Source organism: Lemur catta, chromosome 3 (genome assembly GCF_020740605.2).
Source record: "Lemur catta isolate mLemCat1 chromosome 3, mLemCat1.pri, whole genome shotgun sequence".
In the NCBI taxonomy this organism is placed as follows: Eukaryota; Metazoa; Chordata; class Mammalia; order Primates; family Lemuridae; genus Lemur; species Lemur catta.
In genome coordinates this window covers 85,843,658-85,867,735 of record NC_059130.1, presented here as the reverse complement: position 1 = coordinate 85,867,735, position 24,078 = coordinate 85,843,658, and the positions used below count along the sequence as shown (strand labels likewise).

General features: G+C 53.8%; 1 protein-coding gene across 3 annotated transcripts in view; it reads right to left on the bottom strand.

The window, feature by feature from the left end:
• The window catches only part of SSBP3 (single stranded DNA binding protein 3), a 155,768-nt gene that overhangs the window by 47,203 nt on the left and 84,487 nt on the right, over positions 1-24,078 (bottom strand). The window contains exon 1 of one of the 3 annotated variants that reach the window (XM_045547953.1): positions 11,119-11,188. The exons of the other annotated variants lie outside the window; for them this stretch is intronic. Within the exon in view, the coding sequence (XP_045403909.1) occupies positions 11,119-11,166 (48 nt within the window). The 5' untranslated portion in view covers positions 11,167-11,188. Of the gene's footprint in view, positions 1-11,118; positions 11,189-24,078 lie in introns of those variants that run through there. 3 annotated transcript variants of the gene reach the window in all.

Here is a 24,078-nt window from a genome sequence, read left to right as displayed (position 1 = left end):
CGATTAAGTGATGGGGTGGGCTATTCTGTAAGCTGAAAGCTCTGTGAACCCGGGGCATGCCGTGGGAGTCTGGCAGACCCCAGGTGAAGAGACTAGGTGAGCCCCAGGTCACTGTTCAAAATGACTCTGCCTACAGAACACCAGCCCTCGCTGTAACCATCCTGTAATGTGTTCGCAAGTTTCAAACATCTCCAAAAGTTAGGGCTGCAGGTCTCCCCACCCCCAGGTCTGAGGTCACAGGCCACTCAGGGGAAGAGGACACCTGGGCCCCGGCCTCAGCCCACCCTACAGGCGTCTGCGTTACTGTCTCTCTGTGGTTTGTGAAAATGCAACTCTCTGTGATTAACAGCCAACGATTACTCCTCAGCGGCAGGAGCAAAAAACTTTTTCTGAAATGGGGTGAGGTCAGCACCCAGCTATATTTTCTTCAGGTTCTTTCAGAGACGGGTGTTATGTTTAACCCTTTGATCCTTCAGAGATGTGTCACTACTTAACCAATTTAGTAAGAACCATCAAACCAGTGTTTGCTAATTGGGCAGCTGGTATTTCTTTGGCATTTGGTACTTTGACTCACCTTTTGGATCATGACCTTTTGAAATGGTTTGCACTGGCCATTTACAGATCGGATTGTACGGTAAAACATTTAGGTCACTTCTTATTTGGGTATTTGACTTTTTATATATTGAGGATACAGGATAAGGGTATGTTATGATTTTTTTAAAAAAAAAAACAAAAACCTTCAAACAACAACTTAGACCTGGGAGTGCTCCACTGTATTACTACAAGGCTCCTTCACTGTCAGACGTCCTTTCCTACGAGACCAGGGCTGACTCAATGGTTCTAGGAACTGGGGCTGGGTGGGTGGTCAACAGTTCTTTGAATGCAATGGCCACGGTAGCCACGGTTCTAGTAAACGGATGGTGTAATTCTCTGAAATCTGGGGTGAAAGCTGGAGTTTTGCTGTCCTCCAGTGAAGGCGGACAACAAAGGCAGGCCATGTTAGCAGTGACTAAGGGGCAGGAAACTGAAGACGTTTGTGTCATTTAAAGCCTTCTCCAACAGCAAAATTCAGTAGCGTTGCAGTGCTTAAATTTGTGCCTTGCATTTGTGACAGTTATTGCTGTTCCCCTTTGACTATAAAGCGAACATGCGCTTGCAACAGAGAACTTTTTAAAGGGTAGAAAAGTATGAAGAAGAAAATAGAAAGTAGCAACTGGTGTTAGAGAGTGACAAAAGGGTTAAGTGGTGGTGGGGGGGTGCTCAGAAATAACTTGCTCACAAAACCAGACCCAAGGGACCTCCTGTTGCCACCTATCAACATCACACCGGACCCCTCCCCACAAACTCACACACCCAGCAGCAGGGGCTGCTTCATCCATCTCCAAGACCTAGCACAATGAGAGGCATACAGCAGGTGTTCAATAAATGATTACTATTTGTATTATTCAAAGACCTACTCAAACTTGACCATCTGGAGCCAGGCCTTTCCGGATTGCTAGGAATCAGCCTCGCCCTGCAGTTTCCAATTTTGTGAGTTAGAGTTCCATTAAGGCACTCAGCAAAGCATCTCATGCGAGTTTTCTCTAAAAACACAAAACCCAAACCCAAAGCCCTGACATTGACGGAGGCCCACAGCACGCTGGGGCCGCAGGGAGTGCACGGGATAGAACTCCCCCACCAGATTCAGGGAGGAAAGAACCCTGGATTCAGAAGTCAGAGCCCTTAAGCAAGGACTCAGGTCCTAGCTGGAAGCCCACGGACAAGCCCCTTCTTGCTGTAGGACTCAGTTTCCCCATGTGTCCAATGATGGATGGGGTGAGGGGAGATGACCACTGAGGCCCTTCTGCCAAGCTGCTCTCCCCCGCCCGGCCCACACACCCAGGAGAGCGGGGACTGCAAACAGCCGCCCCTGCAGGAACAGAACTGCAGTCCTCTTTCCAGGGGCCCCTGAATTTTAACTCTTCTCTGTTCACTACAGAACATGTAGAGATCCAAGATTAAAAACTACCCAGAGACCTATTACTTGTTATCTGAGCCTGCAGATAACAGCGGCTGACATTTGGGCTCTAACCGCCCAGGCCTTCACCGCCAACATTTACCCACACACGCGTGCGTACACACGCAGACTCAACTGGGCGGGCATGCAGTTTGGTAAGTTGCACTTTAAAAAAAAAAAGTAATTACAAATTCTTTTCTAAGCAGAAAACAGGCCTTGCACAGGGCGATGTGGCCCACTCCAGCCAGCTGCCTCCTCTGGTCAACTTGCAAAGCCTTCAGGGGAGGTGCCTGAAGTCTCCAGTTCCCAGCCAGGGAGACCTGAGAGGAAGACTGTTTCCAGAACTTCCTCTCTAAAGAGCAGGGTTTCTTTATGATCCCAGGATGGGTAGCCAGGCACCGGCCTCGGGGGTTCCCTCCAGTGCCTCTGCCCCATCCGTGTGCTCCAACGGGACAGACACGTGCCGCTGCAACTAGACACCCTTGCTGTCCAAATCTGTGTGGCTTTCTATAATGAGGGGATACCAGGACACATCACCACCAGCCCCACCCAGGGTCAATGATATTCTCCCCCCTACTCTCCAGGGTGGAGAAGCAAGATTCAAACCCAGAGCCTCGGAATCTGAGCGACTAGGGAGAGCCTTGGAAGCCAGACTAAGGAATTCAGACTTTCCACTCTGAGCAGTGGGGAGGTTTCTAAGCAGAACGGTAACCCATGACCTCTGAAAATCCTGCTTTGCCCCACCTCACCCCCTGCCAAGCATGCCAATGGCGCCACAACAAACCCCAGCACCACCAGCGCAGCCGAGAGGCACGGAGCAAGCGGACGTAACAACAGGCCTCTCATCTCTCCCTGGGAGAGGAGCATCGCATAGCAGGCAGCAGTGTCCACGCTTCCTTCCAGGAGCAAGGCTGCAGGGACATTCCCCACGAGATACTATCCTCTGGCCTCACCCCAAGAACCCCGTTGTCCTCACTCACAAACTGGCATGGGATTCCTCCCCCCACCCATTTTTTACTCTCTTTTAAAAATAGTTCTAGGCACACGAAGCTCCTGGAAAACTGAATAAAAACAAATGCTCAGAGTAAACTGTGGGACTCCTGCCAGGTCAGCTACGCCCTCCTGACTGATTAACAGGCTGCAAAACGGTACTGTGTTCTGCAAACCCCCTCCCTCCGCGCCCTGCCCTAATACTCGGGCCTTGGTGTGCAGCAGTGGGGGCCACATGCAGAACCACCGAAGTGCAGCCTTCCTTGACTGAATTCAGCTCAACGGAGGCCACGTGGCCGGAGCCCAAGACACCGGGGGTGCAGGGCATGTGCTGAGGATGTGGCCATGTGCGCCAGGCCGGGAAACGGAGGTCACTTAGAGGAGCCCTGCACATTCCTGCGATGACTACAGCGAGGGAGGGAGGCGCCTCTGAGTAATGCACGCCTGACATCCCAGGGAGGAAGGAGGCTTGTGCCGGTATCAACAAGACGGAGCTTCTGTATGGAGTGATCTGGGTCCCTGTGGGGCCAGGTTTCCCAGAGGGAATTTTAGCAGCATCAACACACTGAAGAGGTAGATGCAGGAACGAGGGGAGGTCATCATCGCCCAGATGGAAAGGCCAAGACAGACAGAGGTGGGTCCACAGAAGGAAAGGGGACAGAAAAAGAAGGCTCTCGGTTTTATGCACAGGCCGTAGAACAGAGTCAGTTTTGGAAAACGGGGCTGTAATTCTGCAGCTTAGAGAAAACACAGACCTGTTGCTACATGAACAGACAGAATCAGCTGGCGTTAAAAATAGGTTCAGATGACACATGGGAGTGACACCGGGTCCCTGCCATCAAATAGCCAGGGGGCTGTCACACGGGAGGAGGGATAGACGTGCCTCCTGCACTGAGAGATGGCCCTCGGTCCAACAGTAGATGCCCCGAGCTACAAAAACCTTCTCCGATCCGAGTATCAGATCGGAGGTAGTGGTCTGTGATAATCTGGGGTCACTCACAGTTGTGACATGGCAAAACCCATGTTAAAGGGGGACTGCCACATTACCCACCACCGCCTGGTGTTTCCTGGGGATTACTGTGAGAGAGGAGCTCTGGACTGAGGGTCCCCAGACCAGGATTCCAGCTCTGGCTGCAAAACACCTACCGCGTGACCTGGGCGAGCCTTCCTGTCCCCAACTCAGCTCCCACAGAGGCAGCTGAGGTCCCGCGGCTCCACTGACACAGTGGGTGTCACACTGAGCTCTTCAGCCAAGGAAGCTGAAAGGGGCCGTGTGTAAACGACAAAAGCACCACCATGCCGCAGCAGGCCATCAGGCCCAAATAAGGCTGTCCTGGCACCTGAGCTTCCTGCACTAAGTCCAGCTCGCTTGTGTCCCCTGGGTGAGAGGATTAACCCAGGAATGCAGAAGCGGCTGGAGAAGCAACTGCCTTTCACTCTGATGCCGTAAGCCAGGGGAGAGGGGAGAAGGGAAGTATTTGCTCCCCCAGCATCCCTGGGAAGATGCTGTTTGTGTCTTACTGGTAAGGAAACTAAGGCACAGAGAGATGCACTACCTTAAGGTCACACAGCTAATAAGTGGCTCTAACGTTAGTCCCTCTGTCCCTCCACCAGGATCTTGGGTTCAAGAAACCCAAGTAACATTCTCCTCCCATCAACCCTTGCAGTTCCCAGGAAAAGTCCTATGTGCTTTGACTTATGAAAAGAAACAGTGGACACATCACTAAAAACGTAAGATACACACGATTCATTCTCTGTGTCTGAGATCATCTACATGTTTTGCTCTTCCCTGAGTAGGGTGACCCCCTAACTCCACCCTTCCTGACCAATATTCCAACGAGACGGCATTCGCCAAAGGGTAGAGGTGTGTGTGGCGCGCGTGCACGTGAGTGTGTCAGGGAATGTGAGATCCCAGTGAAGAGTCTGTTGGCTCTAACTGGCAAATCCCCCTAGGACGAGGAGGAGGGACGAGGCAGGTGGGGAGCTGCAGGAAGGTTACAAGTGCCTCCCGCGCACGGCTGCATCGCTGAACACTTGCTCCTGGGGCCACCCAGACTGCACTGAGCCCGTGGGTCAGGAGATGGCAGGGCGTGGGTCTGCTCTGAGGGTCTGGATGAAATGAGTTGCAGTGACAGAGAACTGAGGGACAGGGGACAGTGCTCTGGGCGGACGCTGCGAGACAGGGATTAGGGGGATCAGGGAGGCTTTATGGGAGAGGTAGCACTCAAGCCAGGGCCTTAAAGGATGCAGGACTCGAAGATGCGGGAGGTGATACGGGGGTGAGAGATTACTGCTGTCATCTTAATGCTGCTGGGACACGGGGCCTCCTGACAGCCTCTCCTTCAGAGCACAAATCCCTCCAGGACTCTACCCGCCCCGTGTCAGTCCATCTCCGGGGGTGGGGTGGGGGGGGTGGGCGTGGGGCTTGCCCACCGTCTCAGTCAGGAGGGCTCGCCCAAGATGGTCACTTCTGATGCAGCTCACTGTGCGGCTCATCCAGTCTCTCCCCCAGCTCCTCCCAACAGCCCTACGGTCACTACGGGAAAGTGGGGGCTCCGGGGGTAAAGGGACTTGTGCAAGGTCACGGGGTTCAGAATGGGCAGAACTGGAAGTCACACTCAGATCTGCCAAAAAACCACAGCCCCAGCTTCTCTGATGCCAGTTTCAGACTCGACACTTAAAGGCGGGCCCCTGAGAACAGAGGCATCAGGGTTCCGGGCCCAGCCCTTGCACTCGCCAGGAGCCAGGGCACCCCGGCACCTCACTGTACCTCTCTGAGCCCCTCATCATCATCTGTAAAGGAGGGGGGCCCCCTACGCTCTGTGGTGGGTAGAGGGTACTCTGTGGCGGCTCAGGCCAAGACAGGTGCTCAGCAAATGGTACCCCTGAGCCGGCAACCCCAGTGCCAGGCAGATGACTGACACGCTGCCTTTTTATGACTCCCTGAAGAGGCCAAGCTGGGTAGCGGGGGTCAGGGGAGACAAAAGGAGGGTCCGAGCTGCAGGAAGGCAAGGTCCTCAGCTCGACAGAGGCCACTCTTCTGAGAAGCGGCCTCTCTCTTCTCAGTGGCCACCTTGTAAAAATACTGTTGCCTTTTTGAAAAATGGAAGGCAGGCACCCTGGTCAGAACATCCCCACCCCCAGCAGAGGAACTGGCTTCCTTGTGCTGAGAAGGCTGGGGCCACCACACCACTGGGCCCTGTCCAGCCACCCTACGAAGCACCAGCTTCTTCTGGGAACTGGATCAAAGGGTAGCGTTTGGGTAAGAGGTGGAGCCCCATGTCATTAATACCTGGTTACACCGTGGATCCCAGCCAGGGCACCATCCTCCATGTGCAAACACCTCCCCAGCTGGGCTGCACAGCGCAGGGCGTGGGTCCTAGGCGTGTACACGCACGACAAGGGAGATTGAGGGCTACTGGTCCCCCCTTAGATGAACACTGCCGAGTGGATCAACAGCTATTTGCACAGCGCTGATTTCTTCTTACAGAGAAATGAGCTTGAGGCCCTGGTTTACACCATTAGCAAGACACACACACACCCCACTGTCTTAAAGGAGCTACTTACAACCACAAACATGTCATAGTAGGCCAGTGACAGCTCCTTAACAAGAACACTGGCAGTTGTTTCTGCAAAGTAGAAAATTCCCTGGCGTGGACCCGTGCACACGCTCAGTTCCAATGACAACTTAATCCTGCCAGGACCGAGGTGTGCAGAGAACAGAAAACCACCCGCTTCTAGAAACTTTTTTTTTTTTTTTTTTTTTACTTTAAAAGAAACCATTAAAGGCAGGGCCCTCAGAACATCTTTCAAGGATGGGAGCTCACACTTTCCTCAGATGGTATCAAATTTAGTGGGGACAGAGTCACATTTCCTCACCTTGTCCTCCGCTGTGACGGGATGAATGTGCACAGAATGCCAAGTTCACCGGGGACTGCGGTTTCCCGATATCAAAGCTGGGCAAGTTTACACTTGTCGGGGAAGGGGCGCATAATTCAAACCCAACACTGCCTCTTACGTGGCAATGACGGCCAGGAGTCCCCAGGCTCTCCTGCCAGGCCAGGCGGGAACCGTGAGCAACAGAGCACTGTGTTCTGCACAGCCATCCCGGCGCGTGGCTGCCACACAGGCTCGGCGCTGAGCAGATGCCGCCTAAGCCTTTAAAGCGCGCACTAATTGCGCTAATTTAGCTAACAGTCTCTGTTTCGTCCCCCACCCGAGTCAACCAGCGTCCTTTGGTACTGCTGGAGAGATGCAAGCTGTTGGCTTTAGTGTTATTTTGTCAGCCATTAAACGATTCATCGGAGTCATTAATTGATTTATTACTGCTGCCTGCTCAGAGGGTTGAGCAAATAAAGAATGATGTAGGTCACAATGCAAAGGAAATTGGACCAAACAACGCCACAAGGAGCCGGGCACTTACAGTGTCTGCTGCTGTCCACTTGGGCAGCGCTCCACGCCCAGCTGCCAGGTGGGGAACAGTGTAGACGGCTCTCCTGCCTGAAATCCAGGTGCCAGCCTGCATCCTGTTAAGGCACTGGTGGCTGCCAAAGATGTGGAAGGTGGGAAACCTTGTCCGGAGCCGTTGGAAGCCAGCTCCGGTACCCCTGCCAGGTAAGGTCACCAGCAACTGAGTACGAGGGGAGAGAAGCCTACACTGACCCCTCTACAAAACAAGCAGGCGCTGAGTAGCCAGTGAGAGGCCCCCAGCCACGGCTCTGCCCCTCTGGAGGTGACATGCTCCAGTCCGGCCCCCAGCACTGCAGAAGGGAGTGAGGGGACAGGAACAGCTGACCCGTTAACAGTTACTCCTAATGCCTTTTACGTAGTCATCTCTGGTCTTCTCAACAGTCCCAGGGGTAGGTGGCATTGTCTCCCCTAAGTACAGAGAAGAACCTGACGCTCAGAGAGCTGACCAGCCCATGACTGTAAGAGAGGCCAGGAAGTGACAGTCCCAGGATTCACACCCAGGTCTACCTGGCTTCAAAATCCACATTGTTTCCCCTCCACCAAATTCTTCAGGCCAACACAAAAGGGGCCTACGGCTGAGCCTCAGTGAGAACCCTGAGAGAAAATAGCTAGGTGACCAAGGGCGAGGCAACCACTTCCTCTCTTGGAGCCCCAGGTGCCTCATTTATACAATGACAGGGTTAAGGTGGGCAAGCCCCGAGGCCACACGGAGGGATGAGGTTCCAGGGCGCAGTCCTTGCTACCTCCCCAGCTGCCATGGCCCACTGCAACAGCTCATGCTCCTGCCCCCGGGACGCTCCTATGTTGTGCTTCTGTGTCACAGGCGAGCCCTCCCCAGGCCCTGCACCAGCAGCAGACCCAGAAAAAGTTTGCTGTGCTCAGTTAGACCAGAGTGAACGTTAACACCTCCAAGAGGAGGATCCCCAGGGTCACGGATTCTGTGTGCGTATGTACATGCGTCTGTCTGTCCCTGGGGCAGGAAGGGTAATAGCTCTGGTACCCAGTGTCCCTAGGAACCAAACAACCATTCTGGATGTCTCAAGTTCTGGCATCACGGCTATCAGCTCCTTCAAGAGGCAGCACACTCCACTCAGCAGCCTTCTAGAACACAGCCCACCCTGGCAAGCTTTCAGAGGGGGGTTGTGGAGGGTAGTGACTGGTCGGTTTGCTCCAAATGTGATGCGGAAGGGGTGGCAGGGGTAGGACTGGGGGTCAGGCACCCACCAAGAACCAGTCTGAGTCTGACCCTGACGCACCCAAGCAGGTGAGCTGAGTCTGCAGCCCGCTGAGGTCTGGCGGGAGCCACAGGGCAAGGTGGGGCCGCCGCCTCAGAGCTCACCACATGTATCTGTTGGGTGTCTACCAGGTACACAAGGCAAGGCTTTCTTGATAGCATCCTCCAAGCTGGGGCCAGAGCCTCTAAGAACACACCTATCTTTTAGGACCCCAGGGAGAAAGAAAGCTGCTGAAGGGCTGGGGCCAGGAGCCCAGCCTGGAAGGGCTGGAGGCAATCTGGCCGGTCAGCGGCTTCTGGAGGGACGTGGGAGTTTATCCACTGAGAGCCCCGGCCCAGGCTCCACTTCCGGAACAGACAGGATCCCCACAGAGGCGGTCCAACCCCGCTCCTCCATCAAGCACTACGGTTTGAAAGCACAAGGGAAAGTAGACTACTGAAGCCCTGTTTGAAAATGCGTCGCCTATTCTTACTATGTGTGGTCCTCAGCACCAGCTCGCGGAGGCCCTTCCTTCCCACATATTCAGTGATAAATATGCCCAGCCACCTCGGCACAGGCCGGTCCCTCTCTGGAACACTGTCCTCTACTCAGGTCTGGGTGATACCCTGTGTCCTTTATGTGTTCCTCATCACAGCACTTGTCACGCCTGACTGTTAATTCCTTATTAAATTAGCCAGCTGTCTTCCAGGAATGGGGACCAGGATGGTGTGCACAGCACAGAGAAGATGCTGGCTCAGTAAATGTTTTTTGGAAGAATAAAACTCTCGCAGAAATGCTGCTTTTCAGGAGAAGTCACCGTGTCTACAAGATCAAACTCCAAGACTAGTTATCTCAGTCACCTTCTATTAACTTACCATTTGGCTATATCCAAATAACTAGTCCCTTCACTCCAAGTAACACGACCACCACCAATACACACACACACTCTCTCTCTCTTTCTCTCTCTCTCTCTCTCTCTCTCTCTCTCTGTCCATGCCTGTCTCAGGACACCGTTCCCTCCATCTGCAAAAGCCCAGCTTTGGGTGCTCAGAAAACCTAGATGCTGGTGCCGCTCAGCCCTTGCTGGCAAATGGCTTGGGCAGCCCACGACTCCTGAGTCACCAGTCACATCAGTAAAATGGGAATCATCACTGTATCCCCGGCCCAAGACAACTGAGAAGACAGCCTCAGCTACCGTCTGGGAAAAGCATTCATGGTTCCAAGGAGGGACATCGGTGATGAGCGGGATCAGGGTGGCCTCACGAAGCTGAGCTCCTGCTGCTATTCCCGCTGTGGAAGGAGTCGAGACAGGGCCAGGGGGCTGGGTGCAAGGAAGGGTTCCAGTGGTCACTGTGGGTCGCTGAGATAGAGCTGCCTCTCCCAGCCTTCTCAGCCCAACCTCCCTCCCATCTCCGCAACAAGCCTGCCATTTATCCTGGCAGGTTGGATGCCCTGCCTCTCTGAAGACGGACGTCTGCTCAACTGGCCCAAGCAGTCACTTTCCCCACAGGCCTCTGAAAGGGGCTGAGAGAACCTGCCTGCTACCTGGGGGGCCCAGGGACGGCAGAAGGACAAGGCCTGCTCCTGGGCCTAGGTGGAAACAGAGGAGGACAGCAGGCAAAGGTCCTACCCTGAGACACCTTTATCCTCCTCCCAGAAATGCACCCAACAGGGAGAGGATCCTCTGCCAACCTGGGGGCTGTCCTTCACAGCTAGACCCTCCAAGCTGCAGATTTATAGGGAACATGGTTCTGGGAATCAGAGACAGACCACAGAGCAGGCCCTGAGCTCGCTCGGGAGGAATGCACCGTCCTCAACCTCCCCTCCTTTCTCAGCACCTCACTTGACAGGAGAGGAAACCTGAGAGCGGCAGAGAGCAGGTGGAGAGCTGAGAGACCAGCCTCTCTGCAGCCCACGGGGGGGCTCTGGCTACACCCCTGCACTGTCCCACCCCTGTGCTTACTATGTCCTGGGAACAACTGCAGCCACTCCCTCAACAGTCAGGTCTCAGGTCCCCTGTCCCTCCCTCCATCCCTTTCTATTTATCTATATATAGAACAACTAGTCACCCACCAAACACCCCTGCTGCCCAGTCATGAGTAGGTTCATGAGCTACAATTCCATACTAGAAGATGCCAGTTCCCATCTGTGTCCCTTGCATGAGACACCAACGTAACACGCACCACCAACGGGCTGCTTCCTAACCCAGGGCTGCGGGGGTGAGGCAGACAGAGCACTGGCTTTAGGGCAGGAGCCTCAGCTCCCTGGATAATTCCGAGAGGGAGGCAGCTCACCCCGGACTAGAGACGTGCCCTGCGTAACACGGGACAGTCTCTTTCTTGGGGTAGGCATGAGAGTTAAAGAAAATAAAGAGATAACGAGAGGGCTGTGATCTCATCTCCGCCTCTCTTCTCTTCCTCCCATTCCAACCTCCCTCTTGTCTCATACCGTGAGCCATAGGAACACGGGCTGGTCCCTGGCCTTTGCACACGCCATCTCCTCCGTCCGGAATGCCCATCTTCCTGCTGGTTTCTGCCACTCCAATACATCCCTCCGGTAGCCCTGGACCCCAGGCAGAGTGATTTATTATTCATCCTCCAACCCCACAGGAGACTCTACCTATGACTCTTCTAGCATTTTCTACCTGACCGTATTACATAGACAAAAGCTATCTCCCTGCAGGACTGCTGGCTCCAAAAGAAGTAGAATCCAAATATTTACTGTGTCTAATATCAACAAACATCAAATGACTGGTGACCATGTAGGAGCTTTTTGGACAAAGCTAGTCCTGACTCTTCTGGGAAATTTCTTCCTTCTTCCTTATTTGTCTCCTTTATAAAGACGTAACTTTAAGAAACAGGTAGGACTTTGGTAAGCCCAAATGTCAAAAGGGGTGAAAAGCAGCCTTAACTCCCAAAGGTTTTCATGTTTCTCTTCTCAAACGATTGTTGGAGGACAAACGTGGAAACCTCTGGGGAGATATGAATCTGAATCCTGGTTCACTTCCTCGCTTGAAACTGGGAAGTCAGAGAGAGCAGGATCTCTCTTGACAGATGACCAAGCTCCCACTCTGCCACAGATCTGGTCTAAAGCTGTCTGTTTTTCTTCTGTTTTTGCCCAGTCCCATTGAAGGCCATTGCCTGGGTCAAGGAATTATTGATTAAATGTGGGCCTTCAGAAACTTCAGAATCTAAAACCTAGAACAGGAAGGAGCCCCACAGCTCAGCTGTAGAGACGCGGCCTCCAGCCCACACACCACTGTCAAGGAAAGGAAAGGTCTGGAACCTGGGCTTCCCAAGACGTTTGCGCCTCGGCCGTCTCATCTAGAAAGCCAGGATAATAAACCCTGCCTGCCTCGCTGCATTTCTGAGGGTGAAGTTTCTGCCGCACCCCCTGGAACAGTGCCTGGCAGGCATCAGCCAAGTGTTCTGTAAATACCTGTTGAAGGTTACTCCTCCTACACCCTCCTCTCTGCCTGTCTCCACCAAGGATGGCCTGTCCCCTGTGGGGACAGCTGGGTACCACCCCCCTGTAGGGCAGACCTAAAAGCTCGCCCATCCCTGCCCCTAAGGCTCCCTGGCGCTGCATCTGAGGAACGGCAGTCATCCCCCCATGTCCAGAGACTGCAGGCACCAAGGAGGCTGTTCTCACTTAATCCTGCCGACAATCTCCCGAGGTGGGCGAAGCCCCTCCTGCATTTTGTATCCGGCCTATCTTGCTGGTGACGATCAGAACAGTTGAGTGTCTTACACAAGGTCAGAGTTGATGGATGCTGGGATTTTCTTCCTGGCTGGGTCCAGATGTCACAAACCCATATACCACCCACCCCCGACAGTGGGACCCACACGGAAGACTTCAGTCGTGGAAAGGAAAGACCTCAACCCTTGAATCAGGCCCTCTGGGTCCAGCACCGATTCAGAGCAGGTCTCCAACCTTAATTTGCCCGTCTGTAAAAAGGGAAGTCACCATTCCCTGCCTGGACTACCTCACACAGTGGCTTGAAGCGCAAATGAAGAAAAAACCATAAAAGCTGGGTGAACAGAAGGGCAGCAACGCCACGCCCATCACCCCGGACAATCAAGGGAGCTGGGAAAGAAAAGACGACGCTGTGCCAGCGACAGGAGCCCTGGGTGAGGAGTCGGGCCTGGAGGGCTGCCCCACCTACAAAGCAGAGGGAGTGGATGCAATTCCCGGGCTCCAAGCCTGGCTGCGCCTCAGAATCACCCTGGGAGCACTGTAACAACTTAACTGCCTGTCCCCCCAGGGTGCAGGGACCGGGTTCCGGGAGCTGGACCAGATGTTCCATCAGGTCCCTCTTAGGTTCCGCCTCTGGCCCGACCCCGGCGGGGGAAACAGATCCCAGGTTCCGGGGGCGGCAGGGCCAGATGGGCAGGCCTCCTCTGCCCCCCTGCCCTCCCCAGCCAGGCTCCCAGGAGGCCTGCAGGAAGCCTCTGGGTACAGGTCAGGGCTTAGACAGCCGCCCAAACAGGTATGGGCCCAGATTTAATTGGCCTCTCGGTTAAGCTTTCTAATCTCATTAAAGCTGCCTCCATCGCGAAGACCTAGGCTCTGAATTTAATAACAGAAGAGCACTGCCCTGCCCCACTGTAAGCTGATTAGGCCTGGGGAGGCCCAGGTCAGACCCCTCTCTGCACCGCCACGCCATGCTGCCACAGGGAAGGCACGTGCTCCAGCCGAGGGGCACGCTGACACGGGGGCAGGGAGGGAGGCAGTGCGGGGCAGTGGTCCCAGCAGGGATGTGGGGCCAGACCTGTCTACCCCACCCTGGGAGCCGGTGCTGTTCCCAAGACTTTCAATAAATACAAACCACAGAGTAATTTGATTTCATATCTTATCAGTGTGTAATACCAGAGGCCACCCCACCCCGGGGGACAGCTGCCCTCCTGGGCAGAGTGTAGGGCTCACAGCTACCTCCCCGCATTTTTTCAGCTCTAGACCCCTACTTCATTCAGATGGGAAGGAGGCGGCAGAGGGGTGTGGTATGGGGTCCAAACTGCTTGCTGCTTCACATCTTTGGAAGAGAGGACTTGTCTTGCCACTCACTCTCTCCCTGACCTCTCCCACCCCTCCAAGAGAAGATACACTGCAGCCCTTCTCTGATCCAGCTCCCGGACGTCAGCTCTGAAAACACCACGGTCAACGTGTGCAAACATCCCTGTGCAAACACACGTCGCCCACTTCTCGATCATCTCGCTTTATCTAAATATATCCCAAGGAAATAACTTGGCAGCGGGGAGAAATTCTGCAGTGGCTCCAAAGTAACAAAAACAACACATACACACACACACACACACACACACACACACACACACACACACAGCTCTGTTCAAGGTGTCATGCTGGGCGGAGGACGGGCCTGGAGACACAAACACTCACAGGCAACACCCCCCAGGGTGTGCTGGGGGTTCAGTCCTGCTGAGGGTTTGTGCTTGGTTATTATTCATATTTAGTAGGGAAGACAATATTTCAGAAGGGAAAGGACCCCGTGCAGGTTCCAGCCTGGGCTCGCATAGATGCTCTGTCCAAGGGAGATATTAAGGGGGCATGCCTAGCCAGGTACACACACACCCATCCCCACGCCCTGGGATGCGCTGCAGGACACCGGCATTTTCCACTCCACTTGCCAAGAACGGAGCCACCCTGCCCTGCGTGAGTGATCCTCAACCCCTGGAAACAAAGGTGGCAGTCACAGGGGTGTGCCAGCGCACCTGAGGCACTGGCCTGATGTTCCCGCACCACCACCATTTTCACCAAAGGAGAAACTAAGGCCCGAAGCAGCAGACCTGGCCAGGGTGCCTCTTATTCCACCGCCCTGTCACCCCTTGGATAATCTGGATAGGGACAGCTTTTTTTTCAATGCACCCCACAAATCTCGCTGTTTATAATCATCTGCAAGCCCACTCTCTTGAGCACAAGGGCACCAAATTATTAGGAAAATGTCTGAGGGCCAAGGGGGCTGTGGGTAATCCTCTTGACCACCCTAGCTCTCAGTGGCCAGCCCAACTTCTCAGTCCATACAACTACCCCAGTGCCTGCCTCCTCCATCCGCCTCTGTCCTCAAGCCTGGACCGCTGCATCAGCCTGTCACTGATAACTGGCCTCAGTCTACCCCTTTCTCTAGACAGATCTGACCCAGACCATTGACTGCGCAGGCTCACGACCTCGGGGGATTCTCTCCTGCTGCTGCACGCCAGCTTAGCTGGGCCCTTCGGAACCCGGCCTGAACCATTCCCTGCTCCATCCACAGTCCTCGTCCTCTGAATGTGGCAGGTCTTTTCAAGCTTCCATGCATTTACACAGACGCTCCTCTTGCCTGGAATGCCCTCATCACACTCTTCCCTCTGTCACCAACTTCTATTTCTTTCTTCTCTTTCAGGTCCACATGACAGGCCACCTCACCCAGGATGCCCTCTGGTTACAGCCAGCCAGGCCTTCTCTTAGGACACGCAGTGACTCTTGCACACCATCAGCATCTGCTTATGTCTGTCTTTCCCACTAGGCCATCAGACCACGGAGGGCAGAGGGTCTCTTCTGCACCTCCAGGGCCTGGCTAAAGGTTCAGTACATTGAAGGCATTTCCAGGACAACACCATTTCCAAAAGAAACTTAAAGTCTCAGAGCCAATACCAAAGATTTAATCCAATCCTAGTAAAGGCCTAGAGAGATAAGAGAGTGTCAGACATCACACTGGTTAGTAACACTGGACCGGTGGCTGGTCAAAGTCTTCACTGACACCTCCAGGCTGGCCCAAAGCCCCCAAAGACCACTCCCCAATTTACCAGCCCTACAGTAAGACCAAACCCAGGGCTGGGTGCCGTGGCTCACACTTGTAATCCTAGTACTCTGGGAGGCTGAGCCGGGAGGATCACTTAAGGTCAGGAGTTTGAGACCAGCCTGAGCTACAGCAAGATGCTGTCTCCACCAAAAATAGAAAAAAATTAGCCAGGCATAGTGACAAGCGCCTGCAGTGCCATCGGGAAGCTGAGGCAGGAGGCTCACTTAAGCCCAGGAGTTTGAGGTTGTAGTGAGCTATGACGACGCCACTGCACCCTACCCAGGGCAACAGAATGAGACTCTGTCTCAAAAAAAAAAAAAAAGACCAAACCCAGGAGAGGGCTACTGAGGACCAAATATCCAAACAAGAGGCCCTAGAGAGTCAGGGCTGCCCAGGAAGAGCTGGCCCAGAGGCTCATGGGCCAGCACAAGTGAAAAGCACGCGCTAGCTTGGAAACCCTGGGAGTGGAGAACATCGTGTCAATTCAGCTCAGCAGCCGAGAACAGGTGCTCGGCAAGGGTACAAGGAGGGACCAAGTACCTGGCACGTGAAGGCACTTGATACACATTTGCTGCCGCACAAATTAATGGCACAAACGACCAATTATAAACCAACGTGATGCATGGTACTGCACAGGCCTGTACTCGGCCCCAGGATCCCAGAGAAAGGAAGGATTATTTCTGCCAGAGGGTGGGGCAGTCTGGGACAGCTTCACAGAGCGGTGACATCTGATCAGACACCATCTGTTATTTTTCTCTAATTGTTCCACATGTGTGAAATTTTGATTCTCAAGCTAGAATGTAGACTCTGGGAGGGCCAAGACCAGAGCTGCTTCTGCCTTCCCCTCCCCCCTCTCCAAAATGTCCATTCCGTGGCTGGGCTCCCAGTAGATACTGGGGGAACTCCAATAAGAGCAATGGGCCATGTGTTTTTATGTCAAAAAGAAGGTCACAGCAAAGTTGTTTTCCCACAAAGATGCCTTACCCTGCAGAAGACCTGTGAACCTCATCAGGGAATCCACTCACATCCATGGGCACTTCCAACACCCCAAACGCCCTGGGCACCCACCCAGGGTGGCATTTAAGAGAAGGGCACTTTTAGGTTCTACTGAACACTTCCCGCGTCCAATGGGTGGCACTGGGTCTCTTACACTTCTTATTTATTTCCTCCACTCGACAACCCCACAGGATAGGAATCAATATCCCCACTTAACAGACTGGGGAAACTGAGGCTCAGAGAGGTCACTTGGCACGGTCAGGGGCAGACCCACATCCAGTCTGTTGTACTACATCACACTGCCTGTGTGTTAATTCTCTGCCAACAGTTTCCTGCAATAAAAGCCTCACCAGGAACCGCTAGGCAGGAAGGAATTAGTGCCCATTCAGAAATCCTATCTGCAAGAAAATATTATTAAAGAACACCACCAGTAGCAGCACGCCAGCTTTGGTTTAGCAGCACAAACTAACCTAAGGGGCACACTACACCAGGTGATGCTCACACACACATACCATCCTGCACCTCGTTTCTACGGACTCTGCCCCAACTTCTCGCTTTCCTGAGGTCTCAGCACCCCCCATTCCACCCCCCAGCCACATCCCAGTTTCCATAGAGCCCCAGAAGAATGCAAACTCCAATTATTCCCTTTCTTGTTTGGATAATGGCCACTTCACAATTCTCCCTCCCACGCTGGGACCCTTGCTGCTCCCACGGCGTGGAGCCCGAGCTGGCGCTCAGGCCGGGGAGAGAACAAATGGGAGGGGGGATGAAAAACACACACAGCAGTAAGCTCCAACCCAAACAGAACTAATCCATGCAGAGCCAAGCGAGGCTGAGCAGATGGGAAGCCAGGCATCCCCCACCCGCCCCCTGCCGCCGCCACCCCAGGTTCCGGGGCCTTCGCCACAGTGGTGTAATTACAAAGGGTGACCCAGCCACATGTGCCCAGGGCCGCCCCCTGCTCCCAGGCACCCGCAGGCACCACCTTCATCTGGTTTGGGTTTAGAATCCTACCCGCGCCTCCCCCAAATTGTATACACAAAGGCAGGAACACAAACATCCCAGCCCCCCAGCCCCCCAGCCCTGCCTTCTCGGGAAGGAGGAGGGAGGTGTGAACTTCGTGGCTCCTCTCTGGATTTTCCTGTGACTCCAGAAGGAGCTCGACAGAAAGACCCTCCACCTCTCCCGGCCTGATGCGCCACGTGCACAAGGACACCCTGTGCCTGTCCATTTCCCCATCTTCCCCTCCAGCCTGGGAGGGGGAGGGCAGGACAGGACAAGCTCTGCTTTGTCCACTGTGGCAGCCCTGCCCCCGGAGTTCAGTGCGGGCAAGGCTGTGCAAAATGTATTCAAATATCCACTGAATGAGTGTAGCTCACAACTCCAACATTGACACATTTATTCCTTTAATAGTTGTTTCCTTCCCTAGACCTTAAGCACCATGAGGGCAGAAATCCTCTCTGTCCCTTTCGTCCTTGCCTCCCCAGGAGCTGGCACTTAGCGGACACCCAATAAATACTTGTTGAGCAAAGGGATGACGGCTCTCACCATTTCAAGAACACCTCAGTGGTATCAACCAATGGAGGAATCTCTGTGACATTCAAGAATGCTAGGGCATGGGGGCTCAGAGCCACTTGTGTCACCCTGCTCATCTGTAACAGGAGGTAGAGTGACTTGTTCGCAGCCACAGACTGAGTCAGTGTGGCGGACGCAGGATTCGAACCCAGGCCCCAGTGCCGGACTCCTCACGTCCAGCGATGCCCGGTGGTGCCGGGCCCCATAGCGGCAGAAAGAAGACACCGAAGATGGCGCCGGCTGCTCAGGGGGAGCAGGTAATCTAGCGGGCAGATGAGACAGGCACGCGGAACAATTAGCGAACAAGATAACTGCCAGGCTAGCGTATTATATGCTGATATAATAAAGTACATGCTGTACAACACAATTAGAGACAAGAGCCAGGCACACCACACTAATTACACAGGACAAAGGGTGTGCTAACGCAAGCCACAGGGCGCTGGTGCTGCCACAGCTGGCTCTGGAGGCCAAGAGAGCAGAGGTGGGCTTGGGGTGGGCTGCCTCTACCTACCTCGAAGCCTCTCCAGACCACACTCCCTTCTGACACTTCGCTGCCCTTGTTCAGGCAGTTTGATATTGACCACCAGGACAGTCAGCCCAGGGGGTGGGGGGCAGGTCCTGGCACCGTGCTTGCCCCTGGTTCCCCATGTCAACATGAACAGCCACCACTGTCTCTCCATGCTATATGCTGGGTTCCACGCTGAGTCCTTCCACCCATCCTCCCCTATAGGGTACAGATAACGAGCTCAGAGAGGGAAAGTCGCCTGCCCCAGGCCGCAACGCCAAATGGCAGAGTCAAAACAGGGCACATAAAACAGACCTGCCACTCTGAGAACCTCGTGCTCTTAAACATCCACACCCACACCCACGATCCTGCACAGAAGCCCTGGCCACAAGCGGCTGCTCACTACTGGAGATGCGGGTGGTTCAGATGGAGGTGCGCCACACGCATGAAACACGCACCAAGTTTCAAAGCCAGCATGGAGAAAAAAAAAAAAAAGACCATCAATGATCTCATTAATAATTTTTGTATTGATGGCCTCTTACAATGTTATTGTGGATATATTCAGTCATGATTGAATAAAGCGTATTATTAAAATTAATTTCACCTGTTTCTTCTGACTTTGTTTTGTGGCTATGAGGAACTTGGAAATGCCCCGTGTGGCCTCACACAGCAGTGCCGCGTGTTTGCTGAACGAGTGATGGGCAGGATGGGGACACAGCACTTCGGGCAAGGGGAAGCGCGGAGCCAAGGGGTGACGTGGGGGGCAGCCCTGAGCCCCTGCAGGACAGAGAGGCAGTGATGAGATCTGAACATAACTGGGAGCACTTGGCCATGCATGCTGGAACCAAACGGCAGCAGGCAAGGAAAACAGGGCAGGACTCAGACCCAGGGTTTTTGGCAAGGAGAACAAGCAGCCAGGCTGTTTACCATGCCAAGAGGGACCTGGGAATGACTCCACGGGACACCAGCGGCCTGGAACTAGTTGCCCACCTGGCTCCCTTCCAGGACATGACAGCAATGCCTCAATTTCCTGAATTGAAGAGCTCTGGAGTGGGGTCTCCCCCGAGGACCAGGAAACACTCGTTCAACTTGGGCACAGGGCTAGCAGCACGTGGGGTGAAGAGATTCCTCAGATGAGAGGCACTGGCCAGGTGAGGCTGAGCGGGGAGTCAGGAAGTGGGGGTGGGCAAAGGGCACAGCAGGGCGGGGTACAGAAGAATGGGTAGTACTGGGCAGAAGGTCCAGTGCGTGCAAAGGCTACCCACGCGGGGGAGTAGGCGGTGAGAGGACAGCCACAGGCAGAGGTGAGAAAGCGCAGTCCAGAGGGTCACTGGATCCAGATCCCGGGACTTTCTGCTAGATGGGGAACGCTGTTGGTGCAGGCCTGGAGGCTGAGTTCGGGGACGCTGTCAGAGAACGGACGGGTCCTCACCCATGGGAACAACCCAGGCCTGGCACCAAAGTCTCTCAGCTGTCCCATGGTGACCTGAGTCTCGGCCCGGCCAGCGTAGCTGCTGAGAAGGTGATCACAGACAAATGCACCTGCAAAGCCCACACAAACACCCCACCACTGACACCACAAAGGAGCGAGGACGCACAAGACAGACGCTGCTCTTAGTGGAGCAGCTCACTCCACCGGTGTGGTTCAGGTGGTCCACTCCCAGCTGAGACTTATCATGATCAGAGAAGGACGGGGCAGGGACCGCTCGGCGAGTGCATCTGATGGGAGGCGTGGCATGGGAGGCCTGGCCATGGGTAGCTAGCCTCAGCTTTGACACTGCTAGCTGAGGGACTCCAGGCTGTTTCTTAACAGAGTAAGGGGGAACCAGCACTTTAATCCCCAGGGCCCGCATGAGGAATGAAGAGATTCAACAGCTGTGAGATGCCCAGCACAGACCCAGGCCCTGCCCTTCCCAGTGCCCCTGGTCCTCCAAGTGCCTCCTTTCCCTATTCAATGGGGACACAGCCCCTGCCTAGTACAGCAGGTAGCATGCGATAGGGATTCTATTAACAGAAAATTTTCTATAATCAGATATCACAGCTGAGGAAACAGCAACTTACACCTATCCCTGGCTGGAGCTGGAGTCTAGGAGAGCAGAAAGTTCCCTTACTGAGCAATCACAGGGCCAGGGAATACTCCTAAAAGGAAGAAAGCTTTGAGCTGCAGGCCCCTGGCTTCCTCTGCCAGGCTGAGCCCTGGGAGCCATGGAGAAGCCAGGGGACTCGAGTTTGGAGATTTTATAAAAGGTGCCCCACAGGTGGAAAGAAACTCTCCCTTGAATGTGGGGCTCAAAGAGGGTAAGACTGTCTGGTTCTCTGTCTTGGGGACTGCTCCCCCCGCTGCCAGTTTCTTCTCAAGCCCAGTCACTCTTCCCTGCAAGCTGTTTGCTATGACATTGTCTTCCACCACCACACCTGTCACCATCCTCACCTGTACAAATACTGCTGCCCTTCGGGGTCCCGTGGAAATGACAGGCTGCTCAGTAGCCCTTCCTGGACCTCCCCTGACTGAAGGTGCTCTCCTCCCATCCTGTCCCCAACTCCCAGCACCCTTCTAGCCAGACTGGCAGCCTCTGGACTCACTTCTTATTCCTCCCATGGTCTCTCTCAAAGAGTGAGTGGATATTCTACTCCACACTGTTGCTCTGGGAAAGAACGGAAGGAACATAACACACACCTTGGTGAGATAAGCCCAGGCTGGTGTCAGCTATGTGTCAAAAGAGCACATCCACTGGAGGGCAGGGAAAGCAACAAGTCCAAACAGGCGTAGAGTTTCAGCCCAGGACACCAGGTTCACTATTGGCAAAGACCTAGTTATTTGAAACCAGCCTGTGTGGCAGAGGTAAAAAGCCCGGCCACAGTCGGCCTCACCTGAAGCCATCTTCACCTCCGACCTGGGTTCCTCCTGGGCTGAGTGGGAAAGCTGCTGGCTGGGCACAGTGGGGCCAGGACCCTCACATTTCTTAGAAGCTGTCATTGGTATTATCATTAGAAAGAGAATAATAACTATAAACATTTTTTGGCGCTTCTTTGTGCTGAGCGCTTCATGCGATCACTTCTCTTTACCTACCTTTGCACCAACCCCAACATGTAGATACTTTATAAAAATCGCATCACAAAGTAGGAATGATGAGGCTTAGATTGCCAAGGGTCACCCAGAGGAGCTGGCAGAGGTGGTGTCTGCCTGACACCAGGCTCTTTCTACTACAACTCTCCCACCAGGGCCCACCAACCATTACTTGCCTTGACTTTCAACCCTGGGATTCTAAAGGCCAAATAATGAAGCCTCAAGTGTCATTCCAGTCACTCCCTGCGCCCACAATCTCCAGGATGAAGCCCAGGCTTCAACAGGTCACCTGGCCCTGCTACCTGGGGCACCTCACACTCCCATTCCCTAGTTCCTTCTTCTGCCTTCTGGCCCCAGAGCCCGAGGGCCCACTGCCTCCTTCGAATGAACTGCTCCAACCCTCCCCTGGGAAACACCTACTCTTCTGTCTATTCCCAAAACAACTTCAGCATCACCTTCTCTACCCACTTTTATGCCCACCCCCATGTCTCCCCTGGCCCGGGGAGAAGCAACCTCTCCCCTCTCCTCTGTGCCCCGACTGATACTGGCCTGGGCCTGGCAAGGAACCTTGGTGGCTTTGTTATGTTTAATGCTTTGTCTGTCTCTGCTAGACTTGGGCTCCTGGAGGGCAGGAAACCTGTCTTAATCCATCTTCCTATCTCCAGTGTTTGTAGAATACATTAAGTCATGTTCTAATACCTCCTCCCAAATAAACAACCCCCAAACCCTTCATCAAGGATGCTCTTCAATAATTAAAATAACAAAGAAGAATAGGATACGTTCCGAGAGGTCGGTCCTGAAAACTAAGACTCTCTCAGAATACCTAAGGAAAAGATAATCTCTGCCAGTGGCTCATACAAGAAAAATCTCGCTGGCTTGGAATAATTAGGAATAGGAGAAAAAACACTGTAACAAAATTATAACGCTCTTCTTATGAACTGTATGGGGCATACCCAGAATATGGCTTCAGTGACTAAACAGGGGTCATCTGTCATTAGTGTCCCCAGTGCAGGTAAGCAAACAGAACACACTGATTTCAAGCAGTTTACAATTATTGGGCAGGTTTTGTAACCTTCCCACATCTTTTTAACACCACTCATTTGCTTGGCAAACCTGTCTTCTGGGAGGTTCTGAATTTCTATCAGACCTCGTTCAAACTGAGCTGCCCCCGAACTGTACACAATTTCCGAAGTATCCTAACGAGTGCTGGTGATGCTGAGTCGAGCCTGATCAAGTTGACATCAGCCAGGGAAGACGTTAGCCAAGGTGTAGTAGCAGGACAACAGGGCAACATCCGCATCCCTTCCCTGCACAGCGAAGGAGGGAGACGTAGCCGGCTCTCAAACAGCCAGCCTTGCCGGGACGGGTATTTGGGGAAACCCTTCCCATTCGGACCAGAGGCAGACTGCGCTGTGAGAAATTATTTGTCCTACGCACATGTATACAATGAGCGGAGACAACGCCAGGCGGTCAGAAAGTTGGCTTCTTTGCCACTCACTGTTCCTGACACACTACTCCCTAACTCCCCATTTGCCCTGTACTCAGAAATAACCAAAAGCTTTAGCCGCTGCCAAAAAAGGAAAAAGAAAGAAAACCCCAGGAACACACCAAATCCATGTCCAACTCCTTTGCCCCTTGGAACAAAACCCATTGCAGGCGCACACAAAGCAGGGGAGGCAGGACAAAGGAGAGGCCAGGTCACACTCGACAAGGCGCTTTCTTGTCGTTTCCAAAACAGAACTGTCCGCTATTAAAACGCTCTTGTTGCTCGGATGTTGGTGCGGGGAAGGGGTGGGGGGAGCAAATCTCAAAACAAAGGACGAGACGCAGCGCTGTGCGCGCAGGGAGGCCCTAGCAGGCTCCTGCTCCCTGCACACTTCCAAGCCTTTGAATGCCCGCAGATCTCCGTCCAGAGCTGGCAGCTGTCTGTTATTATCCCACAGCTCGGAGGGCCCCAGCACCAGGGAGCGTGTCCCGAGCAGGTGAACACCATCTGCCCGGCTGACAAGATGCCCGTCTTAGTGCCTGCTGCTGCCAGCAGGCCGTGTGGACCCCGGGGAGGTGCAGCCAGCCGCCCCACCCTCTCGGGGATGATTCTTCAACTCTCAGCCAGGCTTTCTTCTCTCTCCCCAGGGGCCGCAGGCTCAGTCACTACCTAGCATTTATCACAGAGGGAGAGCTCTTTGAAAACACACTTGGTCACCTTTCATAGAAATTTCCAAAGGCATTGAGAGTATGGCTTTTCTATTGGGGGAGGGGTGCACGTAAGCAAACAGCCCACTGACACGCCTTCCCGGTGGTTAATTTTAAGAAGGGTTTTTAATTGATCTACAAAGAGAAAAAAGTTTTCTACCTGCCTTTTAAAAAGCACTCCCTGCATTAGCTAAAACACACCCCAACCCATTTCCTCCCTCCCCCACCCTCACTGTTTTAATTGGGGTAAGTGGCTCCCTGATGCAATCTGCAAAG